This window comes from Delphinapterus leucas, chromosome 3 (assembly GCF_059928025.1).
Source record: "Delphinapterus leucas isolate spDelLeu-1000000601 "Yukka" chromosome 3, BTC_Dleu_Yukka2, whole genome shotgun sequence".
In the NCBI taxonomy this organism is placed as follows: domain Eukaryota; kingdom Metazoa; phylum Chordata; class Mammalia; order Artiodactyla; family Monodontidae; genus Delphinapterus; species Delphinapterus leucas.
Window position 1 is genome coordinate 160,261,424 of NC_143131.1, and position 19,484 is coordinate 160,280,907.

General features: G+C 45.1%; 1 protein-coding gene across 1 annotated transcript in view; it reads left to right on the forward strand.

Moving 5' to 3' along the window:
- Positions 1-19,484, forward strand: part of ADAMTS2 (ADAM metallopeptidase with thrombospondin type 1 motif 2) — a 247,378-nt gene that overhangs the window by 66,834 nt on the left and 161,060 nt on the right. The window contains exon 3 of the mRNA XM_022563351.2: positions 16,428-16,587. Within this exon, the coding sequence (XP_022419059.2) occupies positions 16,428-16,587 (160 nt within the window). The remainder of the gene's footprint in view (positions 1-16,427; positions 16,588-19,484) is intronic.

Consider the following 19,484-nt stretch of genomic DNA (forward strand, 5'->3'; position numbering starts at 1 on the left):
TTGTGACTGGGGACATTCCCCGACACGGTCTTCATGCTGAGCAAGACCTGGGAAATGTCAGCCAGAGCATCTGGCAGGGATGGGTGTCAGGTCTTGTGATGGATGGGCAGGACTGCTGTGGTCCTGGGGTCTGGGCCTGACCTGCTGACCCCTCTCTCTTGGCCAGGCTGGGAGACCAGCTCCTGGAGGCCCTCCCCGGCACTGGTGTGGACTCTCACAGACTGGACAGGCCAGCTCCCGTGGGAGCCATCCTGGTGCTGCCTGATTTAGTGAGAACACTGACTGGCCAGGCCCTACTTTGGTCTCTGTGAAGGGTTCTTGTCAGCATCTTGTTTATCCTATTTTTTTCTCCCTTATCTTTCTCTCCCTGCCCCTTTCCCCCTTCCCTGCTCCTTTCTTTAAACAAATTGTCTGTTTTGATGTGTGCCTTTTGTTAAAAGAACCAAAAAAAACAAAAAAACCTCAAAAACTACAGAAAATACTAATAAAAAAGCAAAACTCACTCCAAACCTTGACACTGTTAACTCTTTGTTATATGTGTGTCCAGACAACTCTCATTTCATCTTACTAATAATGATGATGTCGGTCTAGTTTATTATGCAGTGTGCCAGGTGCTTTATCTGGTTTAACCCTCAAACCAACTGTGCAAATACTTCTATTATCCTTGTTGTACCCTGGCAACACTGAAGCTCAGAGTCCACGGTTAGCCAGTGCTAAAGACAGCATTTGAATCAAAGCGGAGTGACTTGGTGGACTTGCCCTGCATTGTTAGGCTGTGCTGGCATTAGGCATGGAGACACAGATGCCTTTACATAAGTGCATCATCTGGAGAAGGGCCTGCCTTCCTTAGTCAACAATATGACATGGATATATTTGTTCCTTAAGTGGTGAAAAGTCTCACCTGTAAAACTCTTTTGGCCTGGCCTTTTTTGTCTTTTTTTTTTGGCAAGTCATAGAGATTTTTGGAAGTAATCTGACCATTTACATTTATTATTATAACAGATATATTTGTTGTTACTTCTGTCAACTTACTTATTTTTTTTGTTTTTATGCTTTTTTTGCTGTTTTTCTATTTGCTGTATGATCTGTTCTCCATCTTCAGTTATTCAGAAGGAATATATTAATTTTTCTAATTGTGGCTTTTTTTAGTATTCTTAAACTTATGGCTATCAACTTTAGCAGCTTGTCAGTAACTATTGATCCTTCTATGGAAATTTAAGAAATTAATGCAGTTAACTATTTCTTCTACCTCCTCTACCCTTTTCTTTCATTTTTGCTGACTTGTTTGACAATTTTTGCCCCACGTTATTAAAGTCAAATTATGAATTATTTTTACATTGCATAGATTTCCTTTCCAGAATATATGGTAAATGACTTTGGTTTGTAACCATAATTATCACAGCAGAATGGATGAAGAGGTCAATTCTGGTATTTTAACCTGTGATTTCCCTATTTGTGGGGACTAGATTTTAGATTTTTAATTCAAGTCTGGGTTGCATTAAGTGGCAGGTGAGGAATGATGGAGAGAGATGTAAAGTGGAGCTGAGGTGGATGCTATTGAGAGAATTCTCTCTAGCAGTAGAGGTGAGTACAGTGCCTCTATACACTGCAGCTTCCTAAGGCTCTGATTTGCTCAAGGTCACATATCTGGTTAGTCTGCAGAATTAAGGTTCCCATCCCAATCTCTTGGTTTCTAATGCAGTGTTCTCTCTAGGCAAGCATTCCTCGAGGGTTAGCATAAGAGGTGAATTAATGTGACACCAAACATGAGATTAAAAAACATTGTATTCTGTCACAATCCCAGTTGGCTTCTTGTCAGGAATTGACAAGCTAAAATTCATATGAAGATACAAGAAACCCAAAATAGTCAAAATAATGTTGAGAAAGAAGAATGAGGTTAGAGAACTCACTTTCTGATTTCAAAACTTACTACAAAGTTACAGTAGTCAAGACTGTGTGGTACTGGCAGAATGATAAACATATAGATCAATGAAATAGAACTGAGAATCCAGAAATAACTTCACATTGATTTTTGACAAGAGTGCCAAGACATCAGTGGAGGAAAGAATAGTCTTTTCAACAAATGGTGCTGGGACAACTGGATATCCACAAGCAAAAGAATGAAGTTGGATCCCTACCTCATACCATAGAAAGATTAACTCAAAATGGATCATAGATCTAAATATAAGATCTAAAACTATAAAACTCTTAAAAAATGTAGGAGTAAATCTTTATTATTTTGGCTTAGGCAAAGCCTTAGATATGACAGCAAGAGCACACAAATGATAAAAGAAAAAATAGATAAGGTGGACTTTATGAATGTCCTTTATAACTTCAAAGAACACCACCAAGAAAGTCAAAAGATAACCTACAGAATGATAGAAAATATTTGCACATTGTATATCTAATAGGGAATTGTATCTAGAATATATAAAGAACTCTCACAATTCAAAAAGGAAATTAATCCAATTAAAAGATGAGCAGTGAGTCTAAATAGTCATTTTTCCAAAGAAGAGAAACACATGGCCAATAAGCACATGAAAAGATGCCCAGCATCCTTAGTTATCAGGAAAATTTTAATCAAAACCACAATGGGATATCACTCCATACACATGGGGATGGCTAGGAGAAAAAAGGTAGATAATAACAACTGTTGGTGAGGACGTGGAGAAATTGGAACCCCCATACACTGCTGGTGGGAATGTAAAATGGTGCAGCTCGTTTGGGAAACAGCCTGGCACAGAGTTACCATATAACCCAACAATTCCATTCCTAGATCTGTGCTCAAGAAAAATGAAAACATATGTCCACACAAAAACTTGTGCTTACATGTTCAAAGCAGCATTATTCATAAAAGCCAAAAAGTGGAAACAACCCAAATGTCCGTCAACCAGTGAATGGGTAAATAAAATGTGGTATATCTGTAAAATGGAGTATTATTGGACAATAAAAGTGAATTTAAGTACTGACATTATTTGGAATCTTGAAAACATTTTACTAGGTGAATGAAACGAGTCACAAAAGGTCACATACTATATGATTCGATTTATATGAAGTGTCCAGAATAAGCAAATCCATAGAGAAAGAAAGTAGATTAGCGGTTGCAGGGGCTAGCGCGTGGCAGCAGGGTCGGTGGGGGTATTGGGAGAAAATGGGGAGGGACCGTAGATGTGTACGGGGTTTCTTTTTGGGGTGTTTTGAAAATATTCTAAAATCGATTGTGGTGATAGTTGAATTGTACAGTGTAAGTGAATGAATTGTATGATATGTGAATTATAGCCCAGTAAAGCTGTTATATATTTTAAAAAGCATGAGTTTCATAGTGAGAAAATTATTCCCTTTTTAACTCTATTTTAAGCTTTCTGATTGAGTCAAGGATAGTCTCAGTTTGATACTAACAGATCTTTAATGCCTCTGTAATTGTTTATAAGGGGAGAGATCAGGATTCAGGCTCAGAGTCTTAGCAGTTAGGAATATCGAGCTAGAATTTAACAAAGTTGAGTAAGGCAAAAACTGCAATGGTGGTGAAGAGAATGCTGGGGTTTGGTGCCCTCCCTGCTGGATCTGCTGGGGGCCAGTGTTGGGAGGGCAAGGCTATGTTCCCGAGACTGTTCCTGCCCTGCTGGGAAATCTGAGCAGTAGTTTAACTTCTTTGAACCTTAGAGTCCTCTGGAAATGAAATGTTTTGCCTTAAAGAATTTTAGGGGGGTTTGAATTCACACTGTATTTGAAGGCTCCTGTAGAACACCTGGCTTACAGCGGGGACTGAAGCCCAGGGGTCACACAGGTGGCACCACGCCCCTAATTTGCAGGTCATCTGGCTCCGCTCCTCACTTTGCAGTTAAGGGGGCTGCAGAGGGAACAGGGCTGGCCCAAGACCAGGATTTGGAGCCAGGTCTCCTGGTTCTGAATCCAGTGATTGCTCCCTGTGGCCATCTCTCCCTCCACCTTGCCCTTCAAAGTGGGGTCTGGCCTTCCTTAGCACCCGGCTGAGCACAGGGCTTAATGCTTTTGAGCCTCAGAAACTGACTCTGGCCATCTTAGGGCCAAAGAGGGACTTTCTGGAGCAAAGGATCCAGAGGTCCTGAAACCAGTTCCAAGAAGGGGCATGACCTGTCAAATGAACTTGTCGGGGCTCTGTGGCGCTCAGGGATGACTCTGTTTGTGGTCACTCAGCTCAGTAGAACCCTGCAAGGCCCAGTTCCAGCTATAGCTTCCCCTCTGAACTGGGAGGACAGGCTGTGGCCTACACACCAGGAGGAGGAATGGCTTTCCAAGAGGAAGGAGGGGTGTGGATGGCACATGGCAATGCCCCGTGGATCCACCAAATGAGGCAGAGAGCAGGGGAGGCAAGGGCATCCATAGACAGACAGCTCCAGAAGGTGATGTTCTGGAAGGGTTAGAACAGTAGCTGACAGAGACACAGGGGAGAAGACAAACGACTCCATGGAATTGCTGTCACTTGCTAGTGGCCAGTTCCCCCCAAGAGATGTCTGGTGCTACTTTTGGAAAAGTGGAAAAATCAATATGCAAAACATCTGCTGTGATGCTGAACTGTGAAGGAGCCCTTAGTAGCTAGGATGGAGGGGCGTAAATCCAATGGGATTTGGTTCTAATTCCTATGAGGGATCAGCGGTTGGGGTCCAGTCCCCTCTCCATCAAGCTTCCAGGGTTGCCCTTGTCTTCCCCAGGGAGCTGGGAGGGGAAAGAGTGCCCAAGCAGGCTGGGTGAGATGCCCTGGAAGTGGCAGACCCTGTTTTGGCAGTGTCACCACTACACCATCATCAGACCAGGTCTCGCCATGTGGCCTCTCTCCCTGCAGGGGAGGCTGGTGCCCAACTGAATCTCATGGGTTCATTACCAAAAGGAAGAATGGAAGAAAGGATACAGTTCTCTCAGAGCTAAAATATCTCCAGGAGTAGGAATCTTACCAGATGCCAGCATTTTGGGGGAATTCCTGTGGCAAGAGTGTGTGTGTGTGTTTGTGTGTGTGTGTGTGTATGTGTGTGTGTGCACATGCATGTGTATCAGAGCAAGGTTGAGTTTGGGGCGAATGTGAGCTGATGCAGATGCATGCTGTCTTGTCCTCTATCAAAATCTAGATCCTTCTGTTTTTGGAGCAACTTCTTTTTTTCTCTCTATTCTTGATTGTCACTTCTGCAACCTTGACAGACACCTGACAGTCTTGGTGCCAGAGGTTGCAAGAATGACAAGGCTGAGTGACAGACCTGGTCCTCATCACACACACGCAGGTGCCTGCCACATGCTGCAGCCTGTGGCTTCCACTGAAGGAGCCAGTGGGGACGGCAAACTGGGCACCTCACACATAGGAACAGGATGCACACTTGCTTGCCTGTGAGACCCCAACGCTGAGAGTGTCAGTATCTCTAGTGCTTTAAAATTCAAAGTAACAGAGGATATCTGTCAAGTCTCTTGATTCTGATAAATGTTTAACTTTTAGTTTCCATTTCTAGTGACTACTTCATCAAAAACCAAACAGCAGGGAATTCCCTGGTGGTCCAGTGGTGAGGACTTGGTGCTTTCACTGCCAGGGCCCAGGTTCAACCCCTGGTCGGGGAACTAAGATGCCACAATCTGTGTGGTGCAGCTTAAAAAAAAAAAGTAAAAAACCAAACAGCAAAGGAACAGGGCATAGAGGAAGGAGGAGGTAGGGCAGGCATCTTATAATTCACCAAGATCTGAGAACTAGTGATTTGATTTGATGACCAAAGAACTGCCAGGTTCCAGGCCTCTGTGGAGGCACCTGAGGTTCGAGAATAGAGTCCTCCCATGAGCCTCCCTCCTGGCCAGGTTAGGCTGACAGTCACAGAGTTCAAGAGCAGAGTGGATTTCAGGTGAGAGCCAGGGTCTGGGTGTCAGCCCCTCCGTGGAACACCAGTCTGGACAGACACGGGCAGGCTCCTGATTGAATGCCCTTCATCTCAGTGTGCTTCAGAGACTTCTTTAATATTTACCAAGTGGAGAGAAGAAACTGATTCTTATTAATAAAAATTACATGTAAAACCAGATATACTTACCACTGGCAGCAGGAAAATCAAAGTCCTGGAAAAAACTCAGCAAAACATAGCCCACGTTCTGTACCTTGTCCTCTTGTCAATTTTCTTTTGCAGTTTTTCAGACAGATTATTCCTGGCATGCATACTAAAATGCTTGAAAATCAGGCAATAAAAGGAACCCTGCTTTCTTTGTGGAGAGCCCCTCACCAGGCAGTACTCTGGCCAATGGCCTTGAGGGGTGATCAACTGCTGGGCTCACGTGGTCATCCATTGCTCCTGGGATGGTCAGTTCTGGTCTTGAGGTGGCCTCAGGGTGACCGAATGCTGGTCTGGGGTGGTCATCCACTGGTCTCGAGTGGTCACCTTCTGCTCTTGGGGCAGGTGCCATCCATGTTCATCAATGTGACCCCCAGTTATGTTCCATAGTACCTGTCAGAGATGGGCTGATGCTGGTGAGGGATATAACTTCTCCATGAGAGAACCGTCAATTTGAAGTCTCTGGCTGCATGAGGAAACCTGAGTAAGCTGGTGCCATACTTCCGATTTATCTCAGGGCACTTCATTGCCCTTCAGATGGGCCCTTGGGAGGTTCCCTGCCAGGCATCTTGACCAACTTGGGCCCTGGCTTCCTGACAACAGCAAGGTAGAGGTCAGCATCAAAGAGATCCCGTGCCCTTTCATCAGCCCAGCAGCCTTTCATCATTAGGCCAGTCAAGGAGAAGAACCCGATTCCTGTGTACAGGGAGACTCCAAATTGTCCTGGGGTCTCTCAGGCCAGAGAGGACTGCTCCTCACCAGATTGGCTTCTGGGTCATTGTCACGCTGGGTCCCTCCAGAACAACCCCAGGATGCTGGGCCTGTGGCATAGATGGCTCTAAGCCTGGGGTACAAGTGTCCCTCCAGAAGAGGGGGCTGCCCTGCTGGACCCTGATGCCCCAGTGCCCTGCCTTAATTGTCAGGATAGGCCTGGTCTCCACCCAGGAGATAGTCATTCCATTTGGGGTCTGGGGTTGGATTCCTAGACCCCGTGAGTCCCTGACAGGCCTTCCCGCCCCTCAGTCTCAGTTTTCTCCTTTGGGAAGCAAGCAGGTGGATGACATCACTTGGGTTGCAGAGCGCTTCTTACGTGTGCCCTGGTTCTGAGTGCCTCCCAGGCTGCATATGCTCCTGCAGCAACCACATGAGGGGAGTGAGAACCGCCCCCCTTTACAGGCGAGTAATTGGAGGCCCAGGAACTTTGGCACCTGGGCCGAGGCAACCTGGGCAGACAGAAATGGTGCTGGGAACTCAGAACACCAGACTCCCAAACCGTTCACCTGCTGCCACCCTGCCACATGTCCTTGAATGGGTTACATTAATTAGAGGAGTTTGAGACACCAGTCTTCCCCCAAACCACAAACATGGGAAATGTCAATGGCTGCGTAGAGAAATGTTTGCTATTGTAAACACTTTTTTCTTAACATCTTTATTGGGGTATGATTGCTTTACAATGCTGTGTTAGTTTCTGCTTTATAACAAAGTGAATCAGTTATACATATACATATGTTCCCATATGTCTTCTCTCTTGCGTCTCCCTCCCACCCTCCCTACCCCACCCCTCTAGGTGGTCACAAAGCACCGAGCTGATATCCCTGTGCTATGCAGCTGCTTCCCACTAGCTATCTACCTTAGTTTGTTAGTGTATATATGTCCATGCCTAACCATGTGCCAGTAGAAGGGGATGGCCCACAGTATACTCACCCTGCCATCTGTCTCTCTCTCAGAGAACACGTCCTGCAGTTTTGGGGTCATTTATTTACTCATCTTGCAAACATTTGCTCACCCTCTCCAGGCCTGGAAGGGCCCTGGGACCCAGGGATGAGTCAGAGTGTGGGGGCTTGCAGGGTTCCCATGGGTCCTTCCTCTCCTGTACCTTCCCACAGTCTGGTGACCTTGGTGTCCCAATCTTGGCCCTCATCGCTCTGGCTCCTGCCCTTCCTCTTTGTCCTGGACTCCTTCCCCAGAAGTCCAAGATGCCTAAAACCTGTGTCCCCAGGGGTCTGCAGCTCTTGCGCCTCATTCTGTGCTGTTCAGTGAATGGCCACCCACTTCATCCCACTACCCACTGGAACCATGTATTAATTTCCTGCAGCTGTTGGAAATTACTGAAAACAACAGAAACTTTCTCTCTCACAGGTCTGGAGGCCAAAGTAGTTGCTGGCAGGGCTGTATTCCCCCTGGATGCTCAAGGGGAGAACCCTAAATGGGACCTCTGGCCACTGCCAGCTAAGCGGATGGACAACAGGAAATGCCGGCCTTTCTGATGTTTTGAGAGAATCTGGAAATCTGCTCATTTACGTGGAACCCTCTGATTCTTAAGTCGGAGCAACTAATTGAAGCTTTTAAAACCCCCTGAGTGAAATCACTAAGTTGATGTGTTAGGGGACCCCAGCCTCCATCCCCCAACAAAGATGAATAATTAAACAGCTATCCATGAACAAAAACAACTCTAGGAGAGCTCAGGAGTCCACTTAAGACACTTCAGTAACACAGTGGAACAAAAAACTTGAGAGTAACTGCACAAGAAGAGAGGGAAGACAGCTTCATTCTGCCTGCATCATCCTGTCATCCCCAGCAAGAAAGAGTTTCCCTCACTGGGAAAGGGAGAGTGGGGTGAGCGACAAGTTTCCCTAGCCTCTTTGGGCACCGCACAAAGGACCCACTTTGGTTTCACCCCACCCAGAGACCAGCAAAGGTGAGATGAATAGAAACAGCTAGGAACAAGGAAGAAGGACAGGGGCTCCCACCAGCCATGTAGTGGGAGCGATCATGGTTCTTTGTGGCCTGCTCTGCAGAGGACCCCAGCAGCTTTCACTACTGAAGAAACCAATGGCCAGCACCGCTGCTGCAAACCTCCTGCAGATTTTAGAGCTGAGGTTTTGCTCTACAGGTTTTTGCGTTCACAGACACCAGGCACCTGAGCCCTCTTGCTTCCTCCATCCCCACCCTGCCCTCAACAAGGATCTGCACGGGCAACTGGCCCAGGCCTCTGCAGCTGCATAAGTGCAAAACGCCAGCCTAGACCACTATGGTTGACCCCTACCACTGTGCATACACTCAGGACTAGCCTCCAGCTGTGCACATGTATGCCATCAACCTGATTCCCATCACCAGCCTCCACTGCCGTGTGTGCCCCCATGGTGAGACCCTGCAGCCCTAAGAGTGCACATCAACAGCCAGGGCTCAGGTAGCTGCTAGTGTGCCCACAGTTGACACTTGTCCTTCCTGCTGGCCCTGACCCTTGTCATGAGTGTGTCTGTAACTGAACACTGCTACTACCCAGGCACCTGCAGCTGGCCCCTGAAGCTGTGTATGTGCATACCACTGGTTCTAGCCACCACCACTCTATAACCTGGTCCCTAGCTGCTGGACCTGGAGGCCCCACTGAAGACCTCGAGAGCCCTTGCAGCCATTGTGGACTCCCTGCAGCAGCTGTCACCAAGGACCACACAACTGTTGATGTCATGGATCTAGCAGCCTGAACCAATGAGACATCACCTCTCCTCTGGACCCAAAGCCACCATACTCCCCACACTTGGTGCTCTGCATCACTAGATCCAGTGTGCCCCCCACCCCACTGCAGGTGAAGGTCTTTCTTACTGAAGTCAGGCCATAAAATCTGGAAATGTGCAGAAAGCTATGCAAGGCACAAAGATTTTGAAGAATTGGGAAAACATCACATCGTCAAAGGAACACAGTAAATTTCCAGTAACTGACCCACAAGAAATGAGATACATGAATTGCCTGACAAAAAAATCAAAATTATTGTTCTAAAGATGCTCAGAAAGCTACAGGATAACACAGATAAACAATTTAATGAAATCAGGAAAACAATACAAGAACAAAATGAAAATTTCAACAAAGAAATATAAAACATAAAAAGAACCAAACAAAATTTTGGAGCTGAAGAATACAATGGCTGAAGAATTCAATAGAGAGCATCAACACCAGCTGGACCAAGCAGAAGAGAAAATCAGTGAACTAGAAGACAGATCATTTGAAACTATCTAATCAGTGGAGCAAGAAGAAAAAAGAATAAAAAGGAATGAGGAAACCTATGGGGCTCATTAAGAGAAACAATCTATGCATTATTGAAGCCCAAGAAGGAAAATAGGGGGAGAAAGTGGCAGAGGGTTTATTTAAAGAAACAGTAGCTGAGAACTTCCCAAACCTTGGAGAGAGATTTAGACATCTAAGTTCATGAAGCTACTAGGTCACCCCAAAATGATCTTCTCCAAGACACATTATAATAAACTATCTAAAAGCAAAGACAAAGAGATCATTTTAAAAGTAGCAAGAGAAAAAATTTCTGTCATACAAGAGAATCCCAATAAGGCCATGAGTGGATTTCTCAGCAGAAACCTTGCAGGCCAGGAGAGAGTAGAATGATATATTCAAAGTGCTGAAAGGAAAAAACTACCAACAAAGAATGCTTTACTTGGCAAAGTGTCTTTCAGAAATGAAGGGAAGATAAAGACTTTCCCAAACAAACAAAAAGAGAGCTCATTACTACTAGATCTACCTTATGAGATATGCTGAAAGGAGTTCTTTAAGCTGAAGCAAAATGACACTAATTAGTAATATGAAAACACGTGAATATATATAACACACTGGTAAAGGTAAGTATATAGTCAACTTCAGAATACTCTAATTCTGTAATATGGTGGTGTGTTAACTACTTAACTCTAGTATACAGGTTAAAGAACCAAAGTATTACAAATAGCTATAGCTACGACGATTTGTTAATGGATACACAATATAAAAAGATGTAAATTGTAATGCAAAAACATAAAATATGGAGGTGAGGAATAAAAGTTCAGGGGTTTTGCATGCAATTGAAATTAAATTGTTATTAACTTAAAATAAACTGTTATATCTCTAAGATGTTTCAAGTAAGCCTCAGAGTAACCAAAAAACAAAAACCTTTATACACACAAGATAAAAATACACACAAGATACAGAGAAGGGAATCAAAGTACACCACTACAGAAAGTCATCAATTCACAAAGGAAGACAGCAAGAGAGGAAGAAAGGAATTACAAAAAAGTCCGAAAATAATTAGCAAGATGGCTTTGGTAAGTCCTTACTTATCCATAATTACTTTAAATGTAAGTGGGTTAAATTCTCCAATCAAAAGATATAGAGTGGCTGAATAGATTAAAACAAACAAACAAACAAAACAAAAAAAAACAAGACCCAACTATATGCTGCCAACAAGAGATTCACTTCAGCTTTAAGGGCACACATAAGCTCAAAGTGAAAGGATGGAAAAAGATGTTCCATGCAAAGGGAAACCAAAAGAGAGCAGGGGTAAGCTATACTTACATAAGACAAAACAGACTAAGTCAAAAAACTGTAACGAGAAACAAAGTAGGTCATTATATAATGATAAAGTGGTAATTCATCATGAGAATATAACAATTGTAAATATACATGCATCCAACATCAAAACACCTAAATATATTAATCAAATAGTAATAGATCTGAAAGGAGAAATAGACAACAATACAATAACAGTAGGAGACTTCAGTGCCCCACTTTCAGCAATGGATAGATCATCCAGACAGAAAATCAATAAGAAAACATCGGACTTGAGCTATACTGTAGGCCAAATGGACCTAACAGATATTTAACAGAACATTCCACCCAACAGTTGCAGGATACACATTTTTCTCAAGCCTGCATGCAACAATTTCCAGGATAGGTCATATATTATTAGGTCAAAAAATGAGTCTTAGCAAATTTAAAAGACTGAAATCATACCAAGTAACTTTTCTGACTACAATGGTATGAAACTAGAAATCAGTAACAGGAGGAAAACTGGAAAATTTACAATACATAGAAATTAATACACTCCTGAACAACCACTGGGTCAAAGAAGAAATCAAAAGGGAATAAAGAAAATATCTTGAAACAAACAAAAATGGAAACACAGCATACCAAAACTTATGTGACACAGCAAAAGCAGTTCTGAGAGGAAAGTTTATAGCAATAAATGCCTACAATAAAAAAGAAAGATCTCAAATAAACAACCTAACTTTATATCTCAAGGAACTAGGAAAAGATGAACAAACTAAGCCCAAAGTTAGCAGAAGGAAGGAGGTAACAAAGATCAAAGTAGCAATAAGTGAAATAGAAAAACAGTGAAAAATAGAAACAAAACTAAGACTTGGTTTTTTTGAAAAAAAAATTGACAAACGTTTAACTAGACTTACCAAGAAAAAGAGAAGACTCATAATAAATGAAAGAGGAGACATTACAACTGATATTACCGAAATATAAAGGATCATAAGAGACTACTATGAGTACGTATACACCAACAAGTTGACCAACCTAGAAGAAATGGATAAATTACTAGAATCATACAACCTACCAAGACTGAATCATGAAGAAATAGATAATCTGAACAGACCAATAATGAATAAGGAGATTGAATCAGTAATCAAAAATCTCCAAAGAAAAGCCCAAGACTACATGATGTCATGGGTAAATTCTACCATTTACTGAAGAATTAATGTCAGCCCTTCTCAAACTCTTCCAAAAATTTAAAGAGGAGGGAACACTCCTAAGCTCATTTTTATGAGGCCAGCATTATCCTAATACCAAAGCCAGATAAGGACACTATAAGAAAAGAAAACTACAGGCAAATATCCCTGATGAATATAGATGAAAAAATTCTTGACAAAATATTAGCAAACCGAATTCAACAGTACATTTAAAAGATTATACACCATGATCAAGTGGGATTCATCCCTGGGATGCAAATTTGGTTCAACATATGCAAATCAATAGATGTGATATACCACCTTAATAGAATGAAAAATAAAATTTATATGAACATTTCAATAGGTGCAGAAAAAGCAATTGACGAAATTCAACATCTTTCATGATAAAAACTCTAAACAAATTAAGTATAGAAGGAACATACCTCAACATAATAAAGACCATATGTGACAGCCCATAGCTAATATCATACTCAGTGGTGAATAGTTGAAAGCTTTCTCTCCAAGATCATGAATAAGACAAGGGTGCCCATTCTCACCACTCCTATTCAAAATAGTACTGGAACTTGCTTTCTTGCCAGAGCAAGGAAAAGAAATAAAAGGCATCCAAATAGGAAAAGAAGTAGTAAAATTATCCCTGTTTCCCTATGACATGATTTGTATGTAGAAAATTCTAAAGACTCCACCAAAAAAACTGTTAGAACTAATTAACAAATTCAGTAAAGTTTTAGGATACAGAATCAACATACAAAAATCAGTTGCATTTCTATACCCTAATAGTGAAGTATCTGAAAAAGAAATAAAGGAAACATTTCCATTTACAATAGCACCTAATATAGTAAAATACTTAGGGATAAATTTACCCAAAGAAGTGAAAGATCTGTGCACCGAAAACTATAAGATACTGATTAAAGATATTGAAGAAGACACAAATAAACGGAAAGATATACTGTGTTCATGGATCAGAAGAGTTAATATTGTTAAAATATCCATAGTGCCCCAAACCATTTATATATTCAATGCAGTCCCTATCAAAATTACAAATTCCAATAGAAAAAAAAATCCTAAAATTTTTATGGAACCACAAAAGACCTCAAATAGCCAAAGCAATCTTGAGACAGAACAAAGTTGGAGGCATCACACGTCCTGATTTCAAACTATATTACAAAGCTATAGTAATCAAAACAGTATGGTCCTGACATAAAAACAGACACATAGACCAAGGGAACAGAATCAAGACCCCAGAAATAATCCTATGCATATACAGTCAACTTATATTTGACAAGGGAGCCAAGAATAATTAGTGTGAAAAGATGGTCTTTTCAATAAATGGTGCTGGGAAAACTGAATATTCACATGCAAAAGAATGAAATTGGACCCCTGTCCTACATCACTCACAAAAATTAAATGGATTAATTTGGAAATGGATTAAAGACTTAAACCTAAGACCTGAGACCATGAAACTCTTAGAAGAATACATAGGGGAAAAGCTCCTTGGCATTGGTCTTGCCAATGATTTTTTGGCTATTACACCAAAGCATAAGCAATAAAAGCAAAAATCAACAAGTGGGACTACATCACACTATAAAACTTCTGCATAGCAAAGGAACTATCAACAAGATGAAAAGGCAACCTAGAGAATGAGAGAAAGTATTTGCAAACCTCTTATTGGATAAGGGATTAATATCCAAAATATAGAAGGAACTCATACAACTCAAAGGCCATATATATATCAATTTAAAGTGGGCAAAGGACCCAAACAAACATTTTTCCAAAGAAGACATACAAATGGGCAATAAGTATGTAAAAAGGTGCTCAATATTACTAATCATCAGGGAAACACAAGTTAAAACCACAATGAGATATCATGCCACATCTGTTAGAATAGTTATCAAAAAGACAAGAGATAACAAGTGTTGGTGAGGATGTGGAGAAAGGAAACCCTTGTGCACTGTTGATGGGAATGAAAATTGGTTTAGTCACTATGGAAACCAATATGGAAGTTCCTCAAAAAATTAAAAATAGAACTACCATCCCACTTCTGGCAATGTGCCCAAAGAAAATGAAAACAGGATACTGAAGAGATATCTGTACTCCCATGTTTATTACAGCATTATTCACAATGGACATGGAAACAATCCAAATGTCTATCTGTGGATGACAAATTGGTAAAGAAATGTGGTACATATGTACAGTGGAATATTATTCAGCCTTTATAAAGAAGGAGGTCCTGCCATTTGCGACAAAATGGCTGAAACTGGAGGATGTTATGCTAAGTGAAATAAACTAGACACAGAAAGACAAATACTGCAAGATCTCACTTACGTGTAGAATCTAGAATGGTCAAACTCATAGAAGTAGAGTGTCAGATGGTGATTGCCAGGGGCTGGAGGGAGGAGGAAATGGGAGGTGATTGTCAAAGAGCACAGAATTTCAGTTATGCAAGATAAGTAAGTTCTGGAGATCTTTTATATAGCACAGTGCCTATAACAACATTCTATCCAAAAATATCGTATACTTAAATTTTGCTAAGATGGTTGATATTACATGTAGTGTTCTTACCACAAAAAAATGATAACAATAAAAAGGGTGGGAGGATACTGTGAGAGGTGATGGATATGTTTATGGCCTTCATAGTGGTGATGGTTTCATGAATGTATACTCATTCCCAAACTCACTGAGTTGTATATATTAACTATGTACATCTTTTTACATGTCAGTCATGCCTCAAAAAAGTGGTTTTAAAAAACCCATAAACCCCGAGTGGGTCATAAGTGTGTGATCTAAAGGAAATACATCTGCAGGTTGACACAGTGGGGACTCCTAGTGTAAGACTATTGGTTTATGGATAATGGACCAAAAAGTCAAAAGTGTGGGAGCTGGATGGGGCAGTGATGGCAGGATGGCCTCAAGGGGAGGGCAGGGCCATGTACCTGCAGTAGGGGCATGGCATTTGGGGGTCTGAGCCAAGCACTGAAGGGAGAATTAGAGTTTACCGGATGGCCAAGGCTGGGGGCAGGAGCAGGGCCTTCCAAGCTGAGGGCTTTGTGGGTTCAGGAGCCTGAAGGCCAGGCACTGTGCACTGTATTGGACGGACAGGACTGTTTCAACGACTGGTGCTAGGTGTGAGCTGGGAGCAAAGAGGACAGTGGCAGGCTGAGAGCCTTGGATGCCAGAGTACAGAGTAGCCTGAATCCTGATGGGGACAAGGGTTCATCGAGGGCTTTGCAGCATGGAAGAGCCATAGCCAGTTTTGGGGGAGGCTTCAGTTGCTGTAGAGTCTGGGCTGGTGACTGTTGTGGATACAAGGATAGACAGTGGGGACTGTGGCCAGCTGCAGTGGTGCGTGCTCCATCCGTGGTGTCCACTGCTGTGTGCCATGCACTGTGGTCAGAGCCTGCATTTTCCAAGGAAAGATGGAATCCCATTTTTGAAACATGAAATCTCATCATTTTGAGTGTTGGGTTCAGAAATTTGAAAACACTCTTTGGGTCCAACTGAACATATATGTGGCAGATTCAGTCCTGACAGTTTTGGCCTTTGTCTTGGACTTTGGGCTCCTGGGGGTGAAGGTGGGGGATAACCCAGGCAAGAACCCCTTCCTCAGACAGGGTTCATCACCCCCAAATGGCTCTGGCCTTGGTGGCTGGAAGTGGAGCTTCTGGAATGATGGGGCCTCTAGGCCCACCTGTTTGTGCCCTTCCCAGCCTGGGGTTCAAGCCTTGCACCTAGCTGGGGTGCTGGGCAGTGTTCACTGGACCCTGCTCAGCCAGGTTGGAGGTTCTGGTCTCTGCGGCCCTCCTCACTGCTTCTCTTCCTTGGTCTACTGTGTGCTGGGAATTTGAACTGTCTCATCTTTGCCCTGCAGGCTGGCCTGATCCGTATGGAGGAGGAGGAGTTCTTTATCGAGCCCCTGGAGAAGGGTCTGGCGGCAAATGAGGCTGAGCAGGGCCGTGTGCATGTGGTGTATCGCCGGCCGCCCACCTCCAGACCCCCTCCTCTGGGGGGGCCACAGGCCCTGGACACAGGTAAGGCTGCTGCAGGTGGGAGGGTTGCATGGTGGACCCTGAATGTCCCCCCTGGGGAACCCAGGCACCCTTTCTGTAGCTCTGGTCTCAGGCCAAGGCTGAGACCTGCCCTTGCTGACCACATAGCACAGTGGGCATGCTGGGATGCTGGGTCAGGGACCTCTGCTTTGGGTGTATGTGGGCCATAAGCTTGTAGGTCTGAGGCCTCCACAGCAGGCAGTAAAGGCTGCCTGAGGGTCTTACCTTTGGCTGTCTGAGGGCTGGCAAGTGTCAGGGAAGAGGCAAGACCCAGACCAGGCCTGTACCCTGGCCTGAGTCTTGCGCCCGTGACTCTGAGCCTATGCCTCTGAAGAAGACGTCTGCTGCCCCCTCGCCCCCATCCCTAGCCTCTTTCCCCTGCCTCTGTGCTGTGCTTTCCCTGCAGTGGTGATCACACCTCCCTGGCTGCTCACAGAGAAAGGCCCTGAGTGCTTCTTTGGCCCCGACTGGACCCTGCTTGCTCTGGGAGACAGCTCAGATGCCAGGAGGGGAGGGAAGTGCTCCAGAAAGACCCCAGAGGTGCTCCCAGCAGCCTCAGCAACCTATGCACAGACTCATGTGGTTTTATCTTTTTCAGCTTAGAATCAAAGTGCGCTCTGGGCCCAGGAGCATGGAAGGAGCTACTGGGCAGGCGGTGCAGCCTCTCAGAGCCCTCCAGGAGGACACACCTACCCTCAGCCCAAACCTCCCCAGCATTCTCAGGATCTCAGGTCCCAGGCTTCAGTGAGGCCAGGTTGGGGTCTGGCTGTGGTCCTGGCAGTGCCCAGGCTCTGTGCTTGGCTCTTGCAGGGTGGGCTTAGCCCTCAGTTTTGGGTTCTAGATTCCTGGCTGCACTCGCCCATCGCCAGGGCAGGTGGCAGCAGGCAGGGCATTGAGGCCTGGGTCTTGAGTCAGGCTCATCTGCATGTTTACAGTGAGCCCCGGAGGCCCTACTGGGCCAGCCCAGCTATGCTGTGATTAGCCGAGACACCCCCATTGCCCCAAGTAGCCTTGGCTCATTTAATTTAGGTCTCTCTGAGTTCCCAGCTGGCAGATCAATTGGGTGCGGCCTGGCAAGGCACCATTCTAATTTCAAGGAATGGTATCAGATACTTTTGCAAAGGAATTGTCCCATCAGGAATCCCAGTGCTCTCTAGAGCCGATCAATACTTCCAGCTGCCCCTTCTTCCCAGATGATAAATCGTAGGTCTCCTGCCAACAGTGGAGGGGGCACCCCAGGCACTGCCCATCTGGCCTTCCCCAGCTTCAGCCCCTCCTACCTCTTTCCCACCCTTGGGCTTCTTTCTCTGCATGGGGAGGAATGGATAGTAAGCCCATTGGGTGAGGGCAGGAGTGGAAATGGAGCAAGGGAAGTGCCCCAGACCAGGGATCAGGGCCCTGGTGTTGCTCCTCGCTGGCTGTCTGCCCTTGGGCAAGTTTGGGCCTCTGGCCTCTGCCTTCTCATCTGTCCTGTGGGATTAGGAATGCCTGTGTCTCACAGAGCTGAGGACCTGGCCACTTTGGGCTTGATCTCTACTGGAAGATTCAGGGGGTTCCCTGGGGGCCCACTTAGGCTGGGTGTGGTGGAGCCTGCACAGTGAGGCTGCCAGGTGCCCTGGGCCAGGGTGCCAATCCCAAATTCAATGTGGTACCTATCTCCTGAACATGGCAGCCCTCCTTCATGGCCTGACGGGCCTTGCCTTATTTCCTGGGCTTCTGTTGGTCTTTTGGCATCTTCTCTTGAATCCTTCCCCCAACCTTCTCATCTGGCTATCTCTCGTGAGAGCTTGGAACTCAGAACACAGGAAAGGAATTTCAAACTCAGAATAAGCCCAGAAACCATTGACCTTAGAAGAGGGAAGGCCAATTGCATGGGTCTGGGGCTGAGGCTGCACTGAAATGGGGTGGGATGAGCTCTAGACCTCAGCCTGGGGCTGCGGGTGTGTAGGCTGAAGGCTGTGGGCCGAGGGCAGTAGGTCTCGGCCACAGGCCCAGAGTCTGGCGCCAGACCCCCTTTCCTTGACATCCCTGCCCAGTGTCAGCGTGACCCTGTGTGGGTGACTTTTCCACAGAAAGCACATTTCTCCCTGCATGTGCTTGATTGTTTCCACTGGGCACAGGGCTGAGGCCCACTCACTGACTGGAGGCGGTCCAGACATATTTTATGCTGGAGCTGGTCTGAGGGCCCGCGGTGACCCCCGACAGTCTTGCTCTCCGTCAGCCCAGGCCTTGTCAGGGCCCACGGTGGCAGCTGGGAGATATGTAAAAGGAGTGTACTTGGCTGAGCATGTTTGCTCCGTGCTCTTTCCTGCAAGAGGACATGGCCTACTGGGGACAGAACACCAGGACCTCCATGCAAAGGCTCTCAGGATGTGTGTGTGAGTGTGTGTGTATAAGGCTAGGAGACCCTTTCTTCTGGTGAATTCTGATGGGAACCCTGATATGTCAATGTGGCTCTGGCCAAAGAAGGCAGGAGGTACTGACTGGAAGTTTTCTCCTGCCCCCGCAGGGCAACTCCTGGAAGCAGGTTTGAAATACCCTGGCCATTTATCAATGGACAATGGATATAATGGGTTCTCGGAGGAAGCGGAAGGGGAAACACCTGTCCTGGGCCTGCTGGTCTGGGAGATTAGCATCTGGCTGGGTGTGGGTGTGCGAGTTGGGGTGGGGGTGCCTGCGGAGGGTGGTGAGGGTATGGGTGAGGGGGCCTGTGGGATGGGGTGTTTGTGGGAGCGTGTGTTGTACACAGCTCTTCCAGAGCATTGAGACACGCTGCCATTGCCCTGTTTTCCCTGAGCAGCCAACAGGCTTCCTGGGGTGGTCTCAGGGGCTCCCGGACCCTCAGAGCATCATTGTCACTAACGGTCTCCATCATCTTA